Source organism: Mobula birostris, chromosome 9, assembly GCF_030028105.1.
Source record: "Mobula birostris isolate sMobBir1 chromosome 9, sMobBir1.hap1, whole genome shotgun sequence".
Taxonomy (NCBI): Eukaryota; Metazoa; Chordata; class Chondrichthyes; order Myliobatiformes; family Myliobatidae; genus Mobula; species Mobula birostris.
The window spans coordinates 31,974,591-31,999,251 of record NC_092378.1 but is presented as its reverse complement, the minus strand read 5'-3'; the positions used below and the strand labels follow the sequence as shown (position 1 = coordinate 31,999,251).

The window sequence follows — 24,661 nt, the reverse complement described above, 5'->3', positions numbered from 1 at the left end:
AGATATTTAGTGGGATGAAGAAGATGTAAAGAGTGATGATGTAATGCATCCTGGCTACTGATACAGGTGCCTGGGTTATGAGGGTTCCCTATTTGCAAGGTTCATAGAAACATAGAAACCTACAGCACAATACAGGCTCTTCAGCCCACAATGCTGTGCCCAACATGTCCTTACCCTAGAAATTACCTTGGGTGACCCATAGCCCTCTGTTTTTCTGAGCTCCATATACTTGTCCAGGAGTCTCTTGAAAGACCCTATCATATCCGCCTCCACCACCGTCACCGGCAGCCCATTCCACGCACTCACTACTCTGTGCGTAAAAAAACTTACCCCTAACATCTAGGTTGTAGCACTCATTCTTCCTGGATCCTTGACTCCACTGCTGCTAGAGTTATAAAGCAAATTACCGAAGATGTTATTTCCTGGTCTCCACTAGCTATCGCATACTGTAATTTCAAAAACATCTGCCCTGCCATCCCTGGCCTGTCTTATATCAGAAGGATACATCCTATTTTCACTTGATATTTGGTTAAATTCAACCAAATAAATTATCCACTTTAAATTAACCTAGTTTAAGTTATTAATTTATTTGTATGATGACATTTGAGGTTCTGTTATCTTAGATTCTCCCAACCCAAACTTAGAAAACTAAAATGATGTGATATCTATCAGCCAGTCAGTATGTTTCTGACCATTGCAGACATTTCTACTTAACCCATTAAGTGGTGTTTCATTTTCCCTCTTTGTATAGGTTGGTGTTATTTTTTTAACTTAAGGCTTTATTTACGTGCACAACTCTCACCATTTCTCCCGTTTGTCTTGTCGTATTGCTTCAGCCAGGCAGGTTGAATTAAGCCAGTTTCAAGAAAAAAATTGGTTATTCACATCCTTTCCTGAATTTCTAAAATGCTTTCCTAGATAATGAAGTACTTCTGAAGTGTAGCCACGATTTCCAATGGGGGAAATGCATTTTCATATTTGTGCTTATCGAGCTCTTCCAGACCACGATGGGATAATGAATTGGTAGTTGTATGTTAGAGTTGTTGACTATGGGATAGGACAGCTCCCACTTCATTGTTGAAGTGAGTCCACGACATTCTTTGGCCTAGAGAGTTGATCGTGATGTGCTGTAGGATTCGGTGCTAAACAGCTGAAGTGCACTTTTCTCGGAATGCAACACAATAACCATTTTCCAGTGTCCTAAGGCCCAAATACTGCATTGATCAAAACTCCAAAAGCCAAGCCAATCACAGACTCTGACTGGGCGTAGAAGCCTTCTCTAATTGCCCACAACTCTAAGTATCCAGTCTTTGTTTAGGTTAGTGTGTTTTCCTTCATGTAGTCAGCTTTGCACAGGAAGTTGTGCAAGAAGTGCACAAGAAGTGATGATTCAGCAATGTCAAAATTGTCCCATTTGCAGTGATAGACTCATAAGTAGCAGTCAGTAAGTACCATGTTGTGCAATGGCATTGTACTATGCTCATCATGCTATGCCATAATTCCTGAGTCTTCATGTTCATATGAGAGCAACATAAACCTTGGATTAATACATGGACGTTGAGCAGAGTCTGCCTGTTACCCTGGAGAGGCAGCATAGATGCACTGGAGTGGGACTTAAGATCTAGCGGTGCGACTGCTACCAGCTGACAAACCAAACTTTTTAGAGATATTGATTAGTATCGTCCAGGCCTCTATAAAGTTAAATTAAGTTTTGCTGATTGGAATTACGGGCATTTAAACTAAAGAATTCTTCAAAGCTTTTGCACTACCAAGGATAGCAGCCAGGAGTTACTGAATTAACGGTATTTAACGGAAGAGCATCATCTTGTGCTGGGGAATCACCTCTCAGATCCTATGTTATTTCCGATCTGGTGTAAAATTGGAGGCCCCTTTGATTTCAATAAAGAGTCTTTGCCTGCAGATTCATAAGCAAAGAAGCAGGCTTTTATTTTAATTATTTTACTTCAGTTTAATATATTTAATTATTTGCAAATGGTTTAATTTGTTCCCATTAGCAATTCAGAATATTTAAAGAAGTTATTATTTGATTTATAATAATTTTTAAATAGCTGTTATCAGTGGTGATACCTTTGACAGAAGTCAAAGCTCCACTCGCAGATTTACCTTTCATCTGCAAGGACAGAGCTGTTGTGCTGCTTCATCTGAGCGTTAGTCACTGATCAGACCTCGCTAATCTAACCATTTTAGAGGAAATCTGCAAGTCAGGCAGCTTTTGTGGAGTGGAATAAACAGTCTACGTTTTGGGACAAGACCTTTCATCAGGACTGAAAAAAAAGGGGCAGAAGACAGAATCAAATTATTTTATTTTCAGTTATGTATTGCAAAATTCAGCAAGTCGAGTCAGTACCGTCATTAACTATAACAAATTGCTTAAACTATTCTGCGTATAGATCCCTACCTTAGCTGGTTGCTGCATATGATTATTCTTGGAATCGTCAGTTTGACTGGAAGGACTTGTTGAATTTGACTGAACAGGATAATGACTCCTCTGACTAATTAGGTCAACTCTTGTTCTGGGTGTAGTAGCAATGTTAATACCTCCTTACCTTTATTCCCACTGACCACCAAAACATTGTTCTCCTTATTGGTCATGTTTGCTCATTGTTTTCTTGTTACATAGGCCTAGGTTCTAATGTCTTGGATAACCTCATGCAAGATTTATTAGACTACTGTTCTCTTGTATATTCTAATTTGTCTTTCAGTTGCTAAAATGAAGTACAAAACAAATCAATACAAGGTTCTAGTCTAATGGTTTTCAGCAATTGCAAGTTCTACTTTGAAAGAAAAGGGGTTTTTTTGTTCAGTCTTTTGAGGTCAAGAGAATAATTCCACAAATCACCTGCCTCAATGATGCAGGAGCATATAGAAATCAGTCCTCCAGAAACAACCCCTGGTAAGGGGCGGAACAGTAGTGTAGCAGTTAGTGTAACACTGTTACAGCCACAGCGACCCAGGTTCGATTCTGCCACTATCTTTAAAGAATTTGTATTCTTGTCCCCTGACGGTGTGAGTTGTTCTGGGTGCTTCAGTTTCCTCCCACGTTCCAAAGGTGTGCAGGTCAGTCGGTTAATTGGTCACATGGTTGCGACTGGGAGACACAGACTCATTAAGCCGAAAGGCCTGTCACCAGGCTGTATCTCTAAATGAGTGCAATTATGCATGGATTGCAGGTGACGATCCTGGGCAGAGGGGCAAGATCTGGCCATTTATAAAATGTTAACCATCAATGATGGCTTGAGAAGTGATGCAAGATACACCTACTGTTTAGTGTGTTGAAAAGAATAATCAACGTATTGTCAAGTTGTACAACATACCAAACACTCTCAAGATAGTCCCTGAAAATAGTTCCTCCATTTGCTATGACAGTGCAGTTCATTAACGCAACAACTGCAGAGATTAAATCGCATAATTTTGTTAATTTTGATAGCTCATCAGGTTTTCTGACAAAGACCACGGATAAGTGCTTTTTCACAGTATCAAAGCGGAAAGAATTTGCTCTCTAAAACACCTATTAAAAATCCATTCACTATATGTTGGAAATTGACTTAAGTATTAATATTCACTATAAATCTTTGGCTCTATTCTTTAATGTTTTCCTTGGCCGATAAATGTAAATTTTGTGAAGCCCTACCTGTTGAGCAAAAGTCAGACTATTATGAATCAGATTTTTGCAATAAGGAGCAACATATATTATCTTTGTCCTTGTGGAACCTAAAACATACATATGGAAAATAAACACACTACTTCATGAGGAAAATACTGTATTTAAGGTTTATATAGTGGAAATAAAGAGAGTAGTGAATCAGACATTTAAAGTTGAGTCTGCTGTACAGTTCCATGTAACATGTTCATTTGTGTTTCCTAAGTCATGTCAAAAACATGAATTTTGGTCTTCATTAGTGACCTTATGAGACACCTGTGCAAAATGTAAGGCAGAAAGCTGATCATGAGAGATCATATGCTTACAACCCAACTTGGAAAATTTCCTTTTGATCAATTTAAGTATAGAAGAAATAGACAAATTCTAGCAGATGTGAATTTACCTGTTATATTATCCTTACATTGTTATACTGTAAAAATACTTAAAGACCAGGCAGTTGACTCATTAATGAATCCATTGCAGATCTTTTTCTTATTTCATTGAATCATTAGAAGCTAACATGAATGACATCTGTCCTTGTGTTAACTTTGCAAATTGTCATCTGATGCCTGGGTGTCAGCATCCCACAAATGCTTTCTAAGCAATTGTCACATAAATTTCAATATGGCCCTTTACTTTTCTCCTGTAAAACACCCATCCAAAGGCTGAAAATATAGGGACAGCCATCTGGGTACCATGACAGCTACCTCACATTTCCAGTGGCCCAGGTTGAACCCTGAAACCCAATGCCATTTGGAGTTTGCATGATTTGCAATTGCTTGATGATTAGCCCGGAATTCATAGGGCATTGAGCCTGTTTTCCAGGTGGATGACTCGACGATCATTGGGTTTCTTAATTACAATGCAATTTCGAGGACTAAAGCTGATGAAATAGCAAATTGCTGTCCTGTACAAATTGTAGGATACCAGAAAACACCAAAGCATGAACTATATAACTTACAATTAGTTACATCAGGTGTTGAGCTAACCAGTACTCACAAAAGAAATCGCTTGAGGCTCCTTTTTAGAAAATAAACAAAAGATACTTATTTTGAAGGTTCAGTTTGTATGTTGGAGGTCAGATACTTGTCACAAAGAAACCTCATATGCAAATCGCTATTTTTGTCTACCTCTGTTGCAGAGATCTGGAAATGATGTGTATTAATTTTTTTCAATAGCCATTACTAGGTAGTATGCAGGACCCAGGGATGGGAAAAACTAACTTGTGTGCAAAGAAGGATTCTCCGAACAAACAAATGATTATGAGCTTCATCTCCATTCATAAGACTGAAGTAAATGCAGAACAACCTATATGTAGGTAGTTGAGCCAAAATGTTGCATTGAGACCAAGTAACTTTCGACCTGGAAATCAACCATCCATTTAGAGTAGTTTTCTGCTTTCATCCACCCACTTAAAGTGAACAGATTCAGTAAATAAACACAAGCAGAGCTGATATAGATCAGCAACTATAATTTATTTTTAATATTTAAACAATACAATTGTGAGAAGAGTACCCCTTCTTGTTTGAAGACCGTTGTGGATTATATGGTCTGTGGTCTCTCCCGGTTGACTGGGGTTGTACATTGGAGGCTTCGTTTACATTTGTCCATTTCTCTACATTTGTATGAATGATCATTAGAGTTGTCTGTGAGCATTGGACTAATAACAAGGTGTTTGCTTAGTTTTTTTTCTATCTATTTCATTTTAGTTCATTGGGGTTGAGTTTGTGTGACTGAAGGGCAATCATGACTGCTAAAAATCAGTCATGATCAAATGACAGAGCAGACTCGATAGACTGAATGGCCTAACTCTGTTCCTATGTCTTATGGTTTTATGGAAAGGCCTGAGCAGCTTTAATCAATTGTGAAGAGCAGGGAGACAATTAGTTTGCAGGTATTAGGTAGACCGCTATTTCACAATGAGTGGATGGAGGGCAATGTATGACCACATGGGCACCTAGAATCTTGTGATGAACTTAGGATTCCAGTAATGCATCACATCTGAATGTTCTCCACTTCACTAAATCAAGTGTGACTATGTGGAATCATTGTTGTCCCTTCAGACTTGTCATCAACCTGGATTAAAGGTCTGATATTGCATTTTTACAATGCCCTCTTGCCACTAAGCACTGCACCTGCTGAATAATAGTTTTGGGTCTACTGAGCTGAACTGGGTTCAGTTCACTCTGGTTTTTCCAAACACCACGAAGTTCAGTACTCCTGCCAATGCCCTTTAAAGTAGGTGTACTCAAGCTGCTGATGAAATTGCTCAAACTTATCTTGATGAATAATCCAGCCCTAGCATTACAGATCAACACCTTCACTTCCATCATCCACCTTGAATGCGAACTGAAATAATACAGAGGAATATCACTGGAAATGAAGACACTGAAAGAGGAACAGTCACTATCACCTTGATAATAGGAATGTAAGACCATTACGACACTCAGGGACTTTTAAGTGACAGTTGGGTAGGCACGTGAATGAGAGGAAAATGGAAGGATGTGGACATTATGTAGGCAGAAGAGGTTAGTTTAGTTAGTTAATTTAATTGGTTCTGCACATCATTGTAGGCCGAAGGGCTTGTTCCTATGCTGTACTGTTCTATATTATATCACCCTCTTTAACCTCTTACGGAATGACGTTTCATTGCATGCAACTTTTCAATGACCACTTGAAGGAAGGTCCCCTGGGTCCAGAAACCAAAAAACTCAGGCTGAGGAGTAATAACATCAGTGCTACGGACATCTGCATTGTCTCTAGTGTACTTCAAAGCCAAGTACTAAACCAGAAATAGTCACTCACTATCTATTTGACTTCATAAACTGTTGAGCATTTTATTTTAACAGCTTATTAGGGTATCTTTTGTTCACTTGAAGCATGAGATAATGAAAGTGCGTAGAATAATTTATTGCAGTTTGTTTAAGAAGGTTACTCTGTGATGTAGCAGTGACTGGAGCAAGGCTTAGGAGGGCCATCAGAGAACGTGGCTGAAGAGGCAGAAGAGGGCAGCTTTTGGCTGTGGCTGAGGAGGAAGGACAGAAATTTGGGGATCGACTAACCCCATTGAAAGCTGAAGGAGATGGTAGGGAGATGTCGCTGCCACTGCTCCGCCACCAGGAGATGTACCAGGGCTAGGAGAGTGAAGCACCATGAATGGTGGTCCCCAGCTGATGACCCTGCAGCTGACTTAAGGGCAGTGCTGAAGGTGCAGCAGGCAGCAACACCAAGCAGGAAACAATGTCTCATTCAGTTACTCTTCAGTCACTCCAGCCCAGTTGGAGTCACTGAAATGCAAGAATCTAAATTATTTCTGCTGTCTTGCAGGCAACCAGTATATCAGTATTGGAGCTAAATTACAGGTGGGGGAAATACTCACTTACTTCAGCATTACAAATGTGAAAACTAGCAACCATTAAGCAACAATGCCACTGTAACAGAATTTAATCATCTTCTAATTTATGTATGATTAGTTGACAATTTGTTGATGGAAATCACAGGATGAAGGAGTCTGCCTATAATTACAGCAATTATACTTGAAGAAACATTCACAACAAGAAAGTAAAAACAATAGGATTCATAAATTGGAAAACTCTTCTAGTGGATATATACTGATAAAATTAATTGAGCTGCTATTATTACTGCTATGAAGATGTAGTCTTGCTTCTAGCTAATCAATAGTACTCAAGGAGATTGCTTCATTTTTCACATCGTCCTTTGGTAAAGGGATAATTTCCTAAGAAACAGATTTTCAACACCATGAACTGATCTCACATCAGTATTGGAAGACAGGATTACCGTCAGGGGAAAAAAAAATTCCCATTTAGCGTTTTCATTTGGAAAAATACCATCTCTAAATTTTCAATAATACAGTCTTATTTTAGTAAATGATGCATATTTTCACATAATATGCGTGGTTATAATAATTAAATGATACTTAACTGTTCAATTTTCTTTCCACACTGTCTTAACATTAACGCAATTATCTCAGAGGAATTAGCTGTTTCCTTGATCACATAAATTAAAATTCACAGTTTTATAGGCCAAGCATTATTTTTGTCTTTGAACTTTGTGAACTCACAAGATGAGCCTGGGCAAGACACCTTTTAGTTCTCTTCCATATCTCTGATCTTCCCTGGGTGTAGGATAGGTAATAAAAGAATGAAATTAGATATGTTCTTCTATTTACTTTGGGAACAGTTTATTGAATCAGTTCATTTGTAGCATTTGACCACATCATTTTCTTTCCTCTTTTGCCTCTTGGTAAGAATTATACAAAATGTTGAATGAGTTTGCTTCATTTGCTTTCTTAACCCTATGAAATGCGATTTTCTGTACTTGAATTTGTATACATTTTAAACATTTAATCAGCTTGTCTTAATAAAACATTCCATTTATTTATTTAACAAAATAATGTGTGGGTTTTAACCCTGGCTGTACAGATGGAACTAACCTATCTGTCTAGTTGTCTTTGGTTTATTTATATTGAAAGAGGAATTGACTCTTTTTTTCCTTAAAATAAAGGATATCAAAGTTAATTTTTGTCTTCTGAATGTGAAACATTACAATTTTGATCATTATGGTTCTGGAAAAGAGTGGAGTGGTCTAACACATGTCGTAAAATTACATCATTTCTTTCCTAGTAAATGATGAGTCTTTGGTTCCCCACCCGACCTCCAAGCGGTTCTCTTCTTACTCCTCTCACGAAGGCACTGATGTTTTCTGAGGACAGCCATCCAATATGCTTCAGACCAGTTTTCTTCTGTGAGCCTTGCCAGTGAAAATTGGCAGCTTATTCATTCATGAAGTCTGACCTGATTTATCCTTATCCTGCTGTGTGCAAACACAAACCTTGCAGCTGATGCTGCTGAATGACAGTCAGGAGCAGAAAGTCTAGCTAATATTTCTCTTTTCACCCTTAGGACAATGGAAGGCTGTTGGCTATGATCAAATACCATCCCTTTAAAAACTTATGGTACATCAAAATTGAACATTTTAATGAGACAAAAGCTCCCCAAGATGTCTTTCTAAACTGCAGTGAAAGTGTTATATTAGACATCGCCACAGAGTAGGCTAGTAAAATGGTTATATGATGCACATTGGTTTGTAAGCTGCAAATAGCATGGCTTGCATGGAGCTAACCTGACTACAATGGGAAGAGTGTAAATCTTCAGTCCCATTATAAACAGTAAACACAAACTTTGTCACTTGGTATTGCTTAGCCAAACATTCAAGAAAAATTAACTGGATGAAACTTTGAATGCAATTTGCTATGTATATCTAAAAATAATGTAAATGTGGTGCATTCTAACTGGTTCCTAACCGAAATAATGTCGGCTGATAAGAAAAACGGGTCAGCTGTGTTGATACTGGGGAACAATATGGCATTACAGATTAATGTCATTCCTCTTTTTCAATAGCACAATATCTTAACTTCCCTGCCAATAAAGGATTACAAAGCAGAAAATATCCTCAAATGATTTTCAAACAAATGTTACAAAGATGTTCAACTGACAGAATAAAAAATAAATCCGGGCATTGGGAGAAGTTTAAAGCACATGTGCCATATTTTGAGAGTAAGAATTATTTTCTGGCCATGCTGGAAGACATCATTCTTCTCATGAAGTCAGAGATGTGACACTAATATTAAACACCTATAAATATAACTATCCATCGATCATCAAAATTAATTTGAGTTCTCAACAGAAAACTAGAGATTTTGCAATTTTGATACATCTGAACATTTTTCATGAATGTAAGAAGTGCAATCTAAACCAAGATTTATGTTTAGAATGCTTCAACATTCCATATTGAAGAAAATCTTTGCCTTGCAAAGATCTTACCTTTGACAGGTAAATTTAAACTATTTTTTCTATAATTTGTTTTGGAGCATAGTCCATAGAAATGTGTTATTTGCTAACAATGGTGTGAATTGAGTCCTAGAGTATTCAAGCCCATACCTCAGTTTTGTAATAAGTCAGTAATGAACAATGTTGATACTCAGGTATCTTGTTTTCTGATCTGTGAGGAGCAACAATATGACCACATGGTACAAGTCTAATAGTGATGCAGGAACAGTAAAGTCTGAGGATGTATGTACAGCAATCATTGAAGATGACTGGACATTTTAAGAAAGCTCTTATAGAGAATGGTAATTAAGATCCTTGGTTTTATCAGTAGAATAAAAGTAATAAAGAATGTGCTAATTTTATAAGCAAGTTTTAGTCTAACCAGTGAGGAAAAAAAGCAGCCTTGATTCTAATGTCTATTTTAATATAACAATATAAATTCCTGAAATACTTTTGAAAAATGTTCCCTCAGATTTTAAGGGCAATTTATTTAAATTTTGTTAAGTAATACTTATTCATTTAAGATCACCCTAGATTTTACTATGATTGTTAAAGTTAATAAAATGAGATAGTTGACAAATAGTTAGAAAAATGTTACCAAATGGTTTCATACTGCTGCCAGTGCAGTTCTTGGCCTTGAATAAATTTACTTCTCATTAATGTTCTATAAATATTTTCCTCTCTGGCTGTGCTGTGCCTGAGAATGCTGTTTTTAACATTACCCACGCCCTGGTCCCCAAACTATTTGTGTTTTAGCTATTCATGATTAAATTTAATAACTTCTCAATGGATTGGATAGAAATCATACATACAAGTGATACTTATGAGATTGGCATACTCATAAATTTTTGATTCAAAACAATCTGTAAGTACCCTCACTAAAACTATAATATTTTATGTTGTTAAATGGTACCAAATTTTCTTAATAGTGTGAAACATACTTTATACTAACTATTGTGAATAACCTAATGCTGTATTTTATTTTCAAATCAGGACACAAAAGACTAACAGTTAAAAGCTAACAACATAGTTTAAAATACACCAACTATATTTCCGGAAGAGCTACAAATTAACTATTACAATCAAATCATTAATTAAAGAAGACTTTGAAATAGCATGTGTTACTGTAAAGTTTATCCCGTAACACTGCCATCAGTTACTGTGAAATTTTTTCCAGTGTCAGTAATCCGGCATGAATCAGACGCATGACAGACCCTTCTGAGAAGAAAATTAATGGAAAAGTTCAACCTCTCCTTAAAGTAGACTGGGTAAAGGTCTGGGCCAAATTGCTTACCGTTTTGGCGGCATAAGATCCAAAGAAACCAAAAAAGTGGAGAAAATAAAATTGTTTTAATCAAAGAAAGCTCTTCATCAATCATAAAATTGTAAATATGTCATAATATAAAGAATTGATTTGGACCAGGATAGATATACAAATGGTGTGAAACTGTGTTGTTGAGCTGACTTGAGGTTATCGAATGTGAAGATATTTGCCATATAAAGTCTTGTATAAGACGAACTTCTAACCTGCCTTTCACCCCCCCACCCCCAATCCCCACCTGCATCATGTAGGGTTACTTTAGTGATCCCTGGAATGTTTTTGACTTCCTCATCGTAATTGGCAGCATTATAGACGTCATTCTGAGTGAGATCAATGTGAGTATATATGATACCCTTCCAGATCGCTCCTATGTGTTTTTCATTGTTTCTTAACCAATTTCACCTTGTCAGATATTTAAGTCTACAAGTTTCAAGACACAGGTACTCTCATGGAACTGGCAAGTCACCAGAGTTAGGAAGTCATCGCAGGTCAAATCGGAGCAGACTCATTTGTGAAAACTTATAAACTTTGTACTATAAGGAAATGGTTTAACGTGGCCCAACTGGCCCATTCTGAAGTCCTGGATATATAGGTAACAAAGGGTTGAGGGACATCTCTTCACAGATGATCTTTTCCGTAAGAGCAAATGCTGTACACATGTAACCTCTTTCTCTTATTTTCTCTTCTCTTCCCTTTTTTTTATTTTTTATTCTTCCCTCCTCTTTTTTTTCCATTTTCTTTCTCTTTTTCACATGCAGCACTATTTTTGTGATGCATGGAACACATTTGACGCCTTAATTGTTGTGGGTAGCGTTGTTGATATAGCAATCACAGAGGTGAACGTAAGTAACCATCTCAATCAACATGCCTGCTCCACTCCTATTTGTTTTATTTTCGATTCTGATTTTACGTTTGTAATGTCATTCTCCTTCCTGTCCCCCAAACCTGGCATGACTTAAACTGTATAGCAGGTTCAGAGTGCAGCATCGTGTCTACAGTGACTTTGATTTTAAATTATTCTGACTTCCAGATCAAAAGCTGCCATAAATGAAAACCAAAGATTACCTAATCTGACTAGTGTGGCAAAAGGTCTTTTTATAATCATAACTCTTTTGATAAGATAGCTTTAAATAAAATAGGTATTATTTTATGTGGAAGGAAAGGAATTTAGAAGCATTTAAAATACAGAGAACTTCCTGAACAACTGACCTTTTTGTTAAAAGATGCTAAGCGAAAGAAAGGCAACTTACACAGGAAGAGCAGAAAATTAGTTTCAGGTGACAGTTACCTATCTTCCATAGGCTTTGTGGATCTCTGGGAACAAGTTATCCATTCTTAATTTGTAGAAGATGTAAATTATTTCTAGGTATGGAAAAAAACACAAAGGAGAACATGTAATCAAAATGCTTCTTTCTCCAAAACAAACTAAAAATCATGCTCTGTTACTAAAATATGAAGTAATTTTCTTTCATCTTCTAAGTTCCTATGATACTTGCTCTCTGTAATGTAGTCAAACAGATTCTAATCCCTTCTGAAAAGTGGTATTGGATAACTTTCTTTATCTGAGAGAAACTCATCACACTATTATTGTAGATCCTGCCTAACTTTACCTCATACCTATAGTAGGTGTTTAAGCTCCAATTACTTGTTAATGTACTCCTCAGAGAGCAACGTTAGAAATTAAAATTACAAATAATTAAACCACCTGATTGATACTAAAGGAATTTCTGATTAACTTCCATTACAACTGAAACTTAAGTGTAATTAAAGTTAGAAAGCTGTGTCATAAGATTGTGTGCATTTGAATACCTGTTATACAGTTAACAACTGAACTATGCGTTACCTCTCTATCACAAAGCATGATTTGGATTTTCTTAATGTGAGTAACTATGATACACTTATCTGTCAGAAGTCTTTGGCCAAGATATCAATGCTTCTACAGTAATGTCTATGAAACCAGAACTCTGCAATAGTGTGCAACTGCTTCCAGCAGAAGTCCATTATTTCTTGAACAGACAATATAAATCTGATTATTTAGAGGAAAAAAATTGCTTCATAATTGGTTGAAGAGATTTAAAACAAGTTAAAATTATACAGTAACCTATTTCAATAAATTTTCACTTCAGCTCAAGTTTCGCTTCAGCACTTGCTGAAGCACCTGTATTAATAGCCTCACAGTCTCTCATTTTGTCCGGAATTAAATAGAAAGTGAAGTATAATTGTCAACAATTACAGATATCTTTATCTGCAAGCTTGATATTACGGTTTTGATGGAGATTATACCTCTTTAGTTCACATCGTTGTAATATGGTGGACTATTTTGGCTCAATTTAAGTTGTGTGCACTGTTGGATTTGGAGAGATTTGGAGTGATTGGCTAAGGTGCAGTGGAAGTGACAATTAGAATTGGAATCTAATTTCCAACCTTTGCATTTAACCTTATTTTGTATAGTGAGTGTTACAACCAAATAGGAAATGAGTTGTCACATTTAATGTGTTAGTTAATTTGAGAGATGTTATCATGGATTTACAAGTTTAGCCAGAGATACAAGTTTCTGGACTTCTGATAAAGACTGAATGAGGACACTGGGCCTGTAGAAGGAAGTTTTGATAAACAAATCTGTCAGTAAGTGCTGCTGGCTCACTGCGACTTTCTTAACTGCTATCGTGACAGGCTTTGTTCATAAAAGCCATTGCTAGAACTGATTTGATCAACATTGTAGTTAGCCTGCAAGGTTTTGAGATTTCTGTGGCACTTTTGAGCTCTAAACTATTACATCAGCAAGGGCATACTTGTGCTATTTTTGTTTGGAGCTCAGGTGAAGACCAAGAGGAACAGCAGCAAGAGTAACCTAGGATACAGCCTCATAGGAAGGAGAGGAACAACAGAAAGGAACAGCTCACAGGAGGCTGTACCCTCCTCATATGGTGTACATGTTGAGAAAAACTTTCCTCTACTTGTCTGAATACATATTTATAAAGATGCTCAGAGCCATGTAAAAAGTTCTGGCAGACATTTGTAGCCTATTTCAACAGGAGTTACTACCAACCACCTTCTGTGATGTTGGATCATTTTAGGGCTCTGCTGGAGATAGCCCACATACACATTAGGCAAGAAATGGAAGAAAAGGGGTATGAATATTAAATCATAGAACAGATAATTAAGTCAGCATTGTTTGTGAATACACTAATTAGAATGAACAGATGCAATGCTTGCAGGTCTCACAGGCTTCCCACTGGTGCCAGCCATCACAAACTTGACAGCTGAGGTACCTTTCCCTCCCAGGTCCTCCAGAGAGATTAGAGAACCAGAAATACCACCTGTCATAATGTTTCATCCTGTAGCAGTTTGCTTTTCCTGGTCCTTCGACTTTTGGAGCTTAGAAGTCCATAATTCGCTAAACAAAGCAGCACAAGTTCTTCGGGTGGTAACAAAAGCATATGGATTGTTAGCCTTTGTAGGTTGGGAGTAGAATATAAAAATTGGGATGTTGTGTTGCAGCTTAATAAAACACTGGTTAGCAAAACTTGGAGTATCGTGTGGCAGTTCTGGATGGATGTGGTTGTGCTGGAAAGAGTGTAGGAGAGACTCACCAAGATGTTTTCCTGTATTGGAGAACTTTAGTCAATGTGAAAGACTGGATAGATTGGATTTGCTTTGTAAGAGTGGAGAAGGCTGATGGGTCACCCGATAGAAGCGTGTAAGATTATGAAGACATAGGTAGGGTAGAGAGCCAAAATATTTTTCTCAGGTAGGTGTATCAAAAACAAGCAGACATTGGTCTAAGGTGTGAGGAAGGAGTCTAAAATGGGATCTGAGGAATAGACTACACACAGAATGAGATGACAATTATTATATTTGAAGACACTCTTAAACACTCAAAGGCGCAGAAGGATATAGGCCTAATGCGGACAAAAGGGTCCGCATTACAATTGTGCACAGCATTGAGATTTTCACCTACCGGTAGCACAAGGCGCAGCACACAGTGGATGTGTTCCAAGCTCCAGGGCTTTGATTCATTGGCTACGCTCTGAGAACAGCAAGCTGCTTTTGATATTTAGTATACACATAATTCTGGGTAGTAGCTTCACTGATTAGCAACTCATATTTCGATACATTTGGTGTTTCCCCCAACATGCTCTGCTGTATTCTCCCTTGAACCATTCTTGGTCATTTTAACATGCAGAATATGTATGAGCTCTGAAATGAGAGATGAGAGTGGATGTAGTGGATTGACCCAAAGCACTCTAAAGATAATGCAATTGTGTATTGTTAGATCTGCTCTAAATCTAAACTATTTAGCATTGTAGCAGTGTCATGCAACATAAAACGTGTCTTCAGTTTGAAGGCAGCATTTTGTTTTTATGAGGATAGGATAAAATTCTTTGCGTGTAAGTTCATCAGGCAATTACTTGACTCATCTGCAGGATATCTCTTCAGACTTAGGCATAAGCATAACTCCTAAATGTTTTCATGGAATCTTTAGACTACTATGCCCAGTGTTAAATTCAAATCTGGTGCCTTGATTGATGCTGGATGATTGGGATTTTTCATACTCTATCTGTCATACTGATTTGTAGCAACAAAGGGAGAGGGAATCAAAACCATGATTTTAAGGTGTAGGAGGGAAGATTTAAAAAGGACCTGATGGGGCAAGTTCATGCAGAGAATGGTACATATGTAGAATATACTGCCAGTGGAAGTGGTTGAGACAGGTGCAAGAACAACATTTAAAATACATTTGGACACGTACCTGCGTAACAAAGGTTTGGAGGGATGCGAGCAAATGCGACTATCTTAGGTAGGCAACATGGACAAATTGGGCCAAATGGCCAATTTCCATACTGTGTTACTCCATGGCTGAATGGGTTCCTGGGCCATTTTTGACAACATTTGAGAGTAAATACCATTTCTTTGCTTGGATTGTTGACCAGACTGAGCTAAGGCAGCAGATTTGCTTCCCAAAAGGAAATTAAAGAACCAGATTACCAGTAAAAAAATTTTAATTCCATATTATCCTTTAACCAAATACACATTCTCCACCTTCCACTACTTCATCCAAGTTCTAAATTATAAGCCTAATAACATAAATGCTATTTTACCACTTTATGCTACATGTTAGCAATTCATAACTTACCATTCAACACCAGAGTAATGATCCTTGCCAAGACCCAATCAAAATATCCCAGATTTAGATAATAAACTAACTGAATCATAGAAATATGGTTTATGTCTTCATCTTCTGATTTTAAACAGAAAATTCTGTGTCACTTATATCTTATGTGTTCTAAACAATGCTTCAACTATTTCTTCTTAGTGGTCCTGGTAAAGCATTAATTATAATACCAGCATAAAAATCCTTTGCTATTTCAATATTAAACAGATTAATACAGCACAAAAGAAATTGCTGTCTGAGCAAACATAATAAGATATCCACTCCCAAAAGAGTTTACTCAGTCTCCAACCCCTAAAATAATTTACATAATTTTATTAAATCCTACAGTAGTTTTAAATGGACTTCTGCTTTTAGCTGCCACATTGTGCATGTAGTCAAAAATGGTTTTGTCACATGTTACATTTGAATGTTTTTCGAGAAGGGAATTGAAATGAGATATGAAAAGAAACATCTTGATTTAAACAAGTGGCTTTCTTTGATTAAAACAATCTATATGCTTATTGTATGCATTCTAATATTTCATATGCTTGCTTTATGCTTATTCATTAGCAAATACTACACATTTTCAAAGTACGAATAACTATAAAATCTGAATTGGAAATTACATTGTAACATACAGTAGAATGTAGAACGGAACATACTACCCAATGCATATGAATAATGTAATACAAATATTTCATTGTATCTGTTTTCAAGTCAAGCCACTCAGTTTTAAATCAAGTTTTGTCTACTAAGTCAAGTAAATAAGGTGTCTATGATTTTAGCATGATTTTAAATCATGTAGATCCAACAGAAAATGTTTGCTCTGTCTGTCTTAAGTTGGCATGAATGATATGATAAAGAAAGCATTAATGTACATTTATAATGGAGACCCAAAATCTATTATCATACAACTTTAATCTCAAAAGACAATCCTAGTAGGGAATAAAAATAATTCACAATTGTACATTTTAATTCATTTGCCAAAATAGACCATGTATGGGTGAAACTATATCAATTTATAAGTTTTTATAAGCCCTGAATGTTGGCTGAGGATAGTTGGAAAGGGGATTGTAAAATGTAGTAGACTGGAGTAGCTGGATTGGAAAGTAGAAAGCAAAATATATCAGATTTTTTTCTCAGAAAATTCTCCCAAAAAATAATAATTCCCAAATAATGGTGATATCACTCATTAATGATCCTGCTTTTTTCGTCAAAGTATTTGTGTCAGTACACAGACCTTTAGTTGTAAGGATCAAATTGGTAATCAATTCCACTGAACATTGGGATGGAGGACCTGGCTGGTGGTGTAGTGGCATCAGCGCAGGACTGTGGGGCAGGAGGTCCTGAGTTCGAAGCCAGCCGGCTCCCTTTCATCCATGCTGGGTTAAGAGCTGGTGATCTCTTCGAAAAACTCACCCGGCAGAAAGCAAACTACTGCTGTAACTTGCCTCATAAGCGATTCCCATCTACGTCAGAGTGGCGTGGGAGGAATTCGTCCGCTAACTGGAAAAATCCCGGATGCAATGTACCTTTCCTTTTTATTGAGAAGGAAGCTCAAGGCCAAGAATACCAATATCTAATAGCACTTATAGTCAACCTAAAGTTTTTTTTAAGTTATTTTAATTACGAAAATGTAGAGACTTTTGTTGTTATGTTTATTCCAAACGACTAGTTATAAAGAAGAGACTTTCTCTTCCAAATATGGACTACTATACCCTAACAGGATTATTATCTGTTTGTTTTTAACCCTGGAAAAAAATTTTTTGCATTTTACTTAATTCTTACTGTAACAACTTTTATTCATTTGGATATTGTGTCCATATTTTGATATTGGCAAAAATGTAGGGTTTGAACTCTTTTCCACAGTATACTTTGCTAGTTTAGGATACTCAATATTTGCTGTTTCTCTGTTGGTGTATTACTATTTCCTATGCTCCTTCCTGTGTTCTTATAGATTGGCATTTACAAGTTCATTACCATTCACTGTGGTTCTCAATGTTTTAAACAAAATGCAATCAATTCAGTAAAATGATTTTATGTATATATTTGTGTAAAAAGCAATTCACTTTATTTTTTTATTTAGTCTTATATTATTTTCATTTGAACAGGTTCATCATTTTGTGCTATGTGAAAATATATTTAAATCATGTCAGATGGGTTAACATATATCACCACAAGAGAAATATTTTAATGGATTTTTTATTAAATCAGGCACTGAAATGTCCTTATAATAGGGAAAGAGATGGGGTTTTATTTTCAGAAACCATTTTCTTTCCTACTACTTTTCCTTCCAGAGATTTTTATCATGATGGGAAATGTTCAAATTTAGAAATACAATCCAATATTTAAATGCAGGATCTCTACAAGGGTAAAACATTTTAAAAAGGCATCAGTATATTCACTTTACCATATAAGTACTTCTTTGCTACATAATGTAAGCGTTTCTTTTTGAGTGTTTTTTTTTCCTGTTTGGAATCATATATCCAATTTATTTTAACATTAGTAAAATGAAGAATTGTTTATTACCTTGGTGGGAATTGGTGTGATTTTCACTCTTTGATAACGAACAATAAATTTATTTTCAAATCTATAACTTCCCAAATTTCTTTACCATGATATTTTTATCACAAAAAAGTAAATAAAATATTTAGCTAAATATCTAAAACTGTAAAAGCTTATACCAAGCAGAGGATGCAACCATCAATGAAAAAGAGTTCTGGAAATACTCAGAAGAGTAGACATTATCTACGGACAGAAAACAGAGTTAATGTTTCAGATTGCTGAAATTTCATCAGAATTCTGTTGAAAAATCATTGATCTGAAACATTTGAACTTTCTCCACTAATACTCCTAGACTGCTGAGTATCACAGATGTGTTTGTTTCAGTTTTAGTTTTACAGCATCTGTAGTTAATTGCATGACAAAATAACCATAAAGTTGACATTTGTGCTTTTACCAAATTTAAAACTAACAATGAAGCTTATAATTCAAATACAACATGATATATTTTAGAATGTAGGCACTCCTTTTCATCATTGCCAGAAATATGAAGTATGATACAAACTGTCCAAAGATCAGGTACAAATTATTTCCATTCATTAACATTAGTATTGACAAAAATCAAAACAAATTATCCAATATTTAATTGGACAGAAAGTACTGTTAGTAAAATTGGCAATCAGATACCCAGCAGCTTCATGTTATGTTACTATCCATTTTAATTGTACAGATAATAATTTGTTTTTAAAATCCAAACAAAGATTATTCCTCTCTGGATTGATACTCGTACAAGTAAAGGCCTAATAGTTGATGATAAACTATCAGAGATAGTAACTCTAGGCTTGTCTGCCAGACCTCTTCTGCGATCACCCTATGATTTGAAAAACAGAAGAGTTTGTTTAGCTATTCAGGTGGTTATATATTTCCATAAAGTGATAGTATCAGGGTGCAAATGCATTGCAATAATTTGAAATGCATGAAACCTGTTATGAGCCTTGCCCATTCTCGTCTTGCTTCCAACTTCTCCTACTTGCCTACCTTAGAGATTAAGCCCACAACCTTCCTGTATGTAACACAGTCCAGAATTTTAGCCCAGAGGTGAGTTCCTTGCAGAGTGGCGTGGATAGGGTTGGAGAGGGAGGATAATGTGGGAGGTGCGGCTGGTGAGTTAGGAAACCCAGAAGAGTAGGCTTTTTAATTGAATTGTAATGCATTAGGGCTGTCGAGGCTGGTTCAATTTACTACCATGTTTCTCTCAGTGCTCCTTTCTGCATGAACCCTGTATCTCAAATGCCCTTAATAGCTAAAAACCTTTCACAACCATCTTGGATTCAAAAACTTATTGTCATCTCAATCTTGGGGATCCAATTCTTTAATTTGTGAATGTGACCCCTGGTTCTAGACTCTCAGCCAGGGGAAATTTCATCCCTGCATCCAATACTGCAAGAATTTTAGATGTTACCCTTTAATTCTTTTAAACGAATTAAGGGGATGAGAAATCTCATTCCCCTATCCTGGAATAAATTTTGTGAATCTTTTGGTGGCTGAATGTGATATTTAAGAAAGGGCTGAGAAGGCAGCAATACTGAAGTTCTGTATGTGAAATAAATAAATACGTGTATTTATGTATGAATGAGCACATGCCAAGTTAATGACAGGGAGGTGTTACATTCTCCCTTTCATTTAAATGAAGTGGTATTGAAGTCAGTGCAATAGGTTGTGAACAATTGATTAAAATTGCAAGCCTTGAAAAGTTTCTGTTAGCCTTTAAAAGGGGTTCTGTGATATTCAGAATAGGAATGGTGGAAAAATAAGTTAACCCAGTCTGAATGGTGAACATTGCATTTTGACACATGTGGTTCAACCTACTTCAACTTCCCTTATGAGGTTACCCACGTGCAAGACTGTGTTACAGTTCTTGGATAGTTGAAACAAAACTGACTATTGTTTCTCTCCTTACGGTGTAAACTGTTATGTCAGGCTCCATGTCCAAGCTTTGTTTTTCTGGCTTTGACTTCAGATAGCGAAATCATAGATGCATTAATGAACCTGGAAGTGATGCTGTGTAAGCATCTGCAAGACCACCGTAAGATAAAAATGAGGAGTACTGAAAATACGTAGTGAGTCGGTAGCATTTGTATGGGGAGAAATGGGGTTAATATTTTAGGTAATTGACATCTCATCAGAACTAGGAAATGTAAAAGAGAAAAGGGGTCTATAGTAAAGTGGAAACCAAGAAAGACTGAATGACCCAAGTGATGGTCGGACCTACTGAATGTAGATAGAAAAGTAGTGTTTGGAGGAGACAAATGAAATGTGGAATAGCAGAAGAGGAGAGAGAAAAATAAATGAATGCTGAAACTGTAGAGACATATGGGTTTGGAATGACTGTATGAAACGCTTGAATATGATAATGACTTCTGTAGACTTTTATGTGTTAAGGTGGGGGATGAGGTGCTCTTCAAGCTTGCGTTGAGCTTCATTGGAACAGTATGAAAGGTCAGTAACAGAGATGTCAGGATACGACTGGGATGGAAAATTAACTGTGACCAGCAACAGGAAGCTCAGGATCATTCTTGCAGACTACCAAGACTGTTCTGCAAAGTGGTCTTGATGTCTATATATTGTTTCCCCAATACATAAAATAAGTTGGAATCACTGCCTCATCTGTAAGGAGTGTTTGTGTTCCCTGCATGACAGGACACAAGGAACTAAAATGGAAGGAAGATTCAGAGATGAACCACATGAGCGTGAGAGCAGGTTAGAAACTAGCCGCGAATGTGAGTTCTATTTAAATCCAGCAAGCAGCACCCAAGCAGTTCTCAACAGTGGCTATTGCCTTTTAAACTTTTTTTCTAAAATTAATTTTAGTCTTCTCAAGTGGTCATAAATCCATCTTCAGTAGCATTATCACTCAAAACCAAAGGAATTAATTCAGTTTAATTAATTACCCTACAGGTTTCTGCTTTGCAGATAAGATCCAAACCACAAAATCAAGAACTGGATAAGGTTGAAAAGGAGGAGATAATTGGACCAGATATGGGAATGTGACTTAATCCATAATTTGTAGCAATATATTATGTTCTTGTTTTACATCATTTTATAGTTAAGCAGCAACATTTACAGTAATTTGGGAAATGAAGAATCAATGTTAATGAATTATTGGAGATATTTTACAGCAGAGGATGAGGATCTCTGTAATATTGAAATGAATTAAAATGCAGAGAAAGTAATTAATATTAAGTCTTAACACTGATAATGTGTGATAAGAAATGTTAGGAAAGAAATTCCTCTTTAGTTGTCAGTAATGAGCAGAACAAGAATATCAACTGTCAGACCTGCTGACATCCACTTCCATTGAATTAATGAAATCAGTGTCAGGAGGTGCATACAATTGATGACCAATACGCTTACATCCATTTTGACTCAATAACCAAGGACAATTTACACCCCCATTGACTTTGATTTTAAGTTGTCCTACCACGATTGCCCCACACCAACTATCCCCACCACTGTCCCATGGGAACAATAGAACTTCAAATATCTGAGATTGCCCAGGACAAGCCACCTGATTTTTAAACAGTTAGTTGTGGCTAAGTGTCTATATATCTTAATAAGGCTGTATACCACAACTTCTAACACCCTTTCCAATTTGAAGGCTGTGGGTTGGGTTTTGCAGAGTTCAAGAAACCCAGCAGCTGAAGGGAAGCAAGATTGATTGGATCCAGCAGGTAAGTGCCTCTACAGCACTATTTGCTTTTCTCTAGCCATTCAATTGACCCTATTTCTCAACCTACATTGATATTTCCCTCCCCAGCCCTAAATTCTTTCTCTCCCTTGATGCACACTGCGATTTCCCCAATGCCGCCCCACCCATCCAAACTCCAATTTCTGTTAACCTTTGTCCTGATCCTCTAGTGACTCTGATCCTTCACCATCCTCAGCTTTGATCCTCTATAATCTGTGCTTTTAAACTCACCACTTTATCCATGTTCCTTGCTGCCCCTGACCCTCAAATCTGCCCCTCAGCCTGACTCCAGCTCCAGCTTATTAATGGGAGCCTGTTTAATAAGGACCTCAGAAGTGAAGTTAAAATTTAGTTGATTTGAGCATGCCCATTGGCAAGTGGCCTTAGAACAATATGACCTAATTTACACTCTAAAGCTGTATCGACCCAGCACATCTGGAATTACCCTATTAACTTTCTGGAGTGGAATGATTCAACCCAGGAATCGTTGCAATAGCATGCCACCACAGAGTTAACTGACTTTCATCATGGCAATGCAAAAAACAGTGCTCTGCTTATGAATTTTTATGCCATTGAATGTTAACTCTCTTGACATTGAGGTAGAAATATAAAAAATGCAGGAGTTGAAATAGTGTTTATTTTTTGAGAAAGATAATACAGTGGTCTATCCTTTTGGAGGCAGCATAGTATTACGGGATTGGAAATCCCTTAAGTACAAAGTTAGCTGTATCTGATGTTTAGGTGAATAGTCAGGGAGGGGAGATAGAGGGGGGATTTGGGAGGGTAAGGGGAGAATAAAAACGTAGGATTTGTAGAAATGAAAAATGATGGTCAGTACAGACATGGTGATGCATCTCTCGATGATGCTGTGACTCTATGGCTTGCCTGACACCATGAATGTATGGCTAATTACAGATTTATTCTGTATCTGAATCTACTTTTACTGCCAACTGTTTGCATAATCTTCTCGGCTAAAGCTATCAGACCAGAAATGGAAAAGCTAATTATATAATTATTTGTTTGTAGGACCATTATTGTCCTATGCTCCCCATCCTTTTTGTCAATAGCAAAATTCTGCTAAGAGTTGTGTCTCCCCCTCCCTCACCTGACAATTTACTGGTGGTGGTACAATCTAGTATAGCCCAAACACAGTGAACTATCCAGGCTGCTGATTTGAGAGAACTGTTTACTGGATGCTTTTAAGTTAGTAGTCATTATGAATAGGGTTACCATTTGGAAAAATAGATTTTGGGTGATCTATTATTGACCCTAGTTTTATATTGCATGATGTAAGAGATCCTTAACAGCATTACTGAGGTATCTCAAAGAGCATTTTAAGAAGTTTAAAGTATTTAGCTCTTGTCATTGTAACATTCATTTTGTAGAATAGGGTAAATTTATAGCTTTCTGTTGGGCATGCCATCTCCATATTGGTATCCCATATCAGTTGTTATCTGCTTGGGTGGCTGTCCATAATTATAATAAAGGTCCTAATCATGAGCAATCTAGTAATATTGTCACTTAACTCTTGGATCTAATGGAAGTTGTGTTTGTCTATCCTTTTGATGGTAGCACAGCACTGAGGGATTGGAAAACCCTTTAAACAAAAATAGCCGTGGAAGGATCTGTAGGAAACAAAATAATATAGACATAACAGGAAAGGAAACTGGACGATAGGTGGAACTAGGAGTGCTGTAAAAAAAAAATCGCACAATAAGTACAAACATAAAAAGGTGTTTAAAATTAAAGTGAAAGAAATGGCTGTTACAAATGAGTCTGGTATGCTTGTGCAGCAGAGTGTCGATAATAAAACAGGGAAGTGGAGGAAATGGTAAATTGTAAATAATTGGACATAATAAGGAATGTAGAGATGTGATTACAGAAATATTAAGACCAAGGATTAAAAGTAGAACATGTTTTAAAATTGTTCTATTAATTAGCAATAATGTATAGGGATGTAGAAAAATGTGATCCAGCTCTCAACAGGATGGAAGTACAACCAGGGTCAATATTTTCACTCAATGTCAACTAAATCAATTATTTCATAATGTTTAGATTTTTGTGAGTGGGTTCTGATTAGCTGCTTTGTTGTAATTGTGACTGCACTTCTAAATATGTTTCATTGGTTCCAGAAAGTTTTAGAATGGGCTGGAGTTTTGAAAAGACATTTTATACATCTAAATTTTTCATCACAGTGAAAATAACAGGAGGATCAATTATACTAACACCAGGAGTCAGCAGATCACCTATTAGTTGAAAAAGCATTTATCGAAGAAGAAAGTGAATGTAAGAACTATCAGTTAACTATCAGTCAACTTTCCTCAATGTAATTGGCCAAAAGAATTAGATAAATACATTGTGGAGTTGATTCCTCCAATGTGTACTGGTTCACTTCTTAATCCACTGTGTAAAAAATAGCAAGAAG

The 24,661-nt window shown here is 36.6% G+C and overlaps 1 protein-coding gene across 2 annotated transcripts in view; it reads left to right on the top strand.

Moving 5' to 3' along the window:
• Positions 1 to 24,661, top strand: part of cacna1c (calcium channel, voltage-dependent, L type, alpha 1C subunit) — a 687,918-nt gene that overhangs the window by 545,391 nt on the left and 117,866 nt on the right. For both annotated transcript variants that reach the window (XM_072267751.1, XM_072267750.1), the window contains exon 30: positions 11,590 to 11,673. In XM_072267751.1, the coding sequence (XP_072123852.1) occupies positions 11,590 to 11,673 (84 nt within the window). The remainder of the gene's footprint in view (positions 1 to 11,589; positions 11,674 to 24,661) is intronic.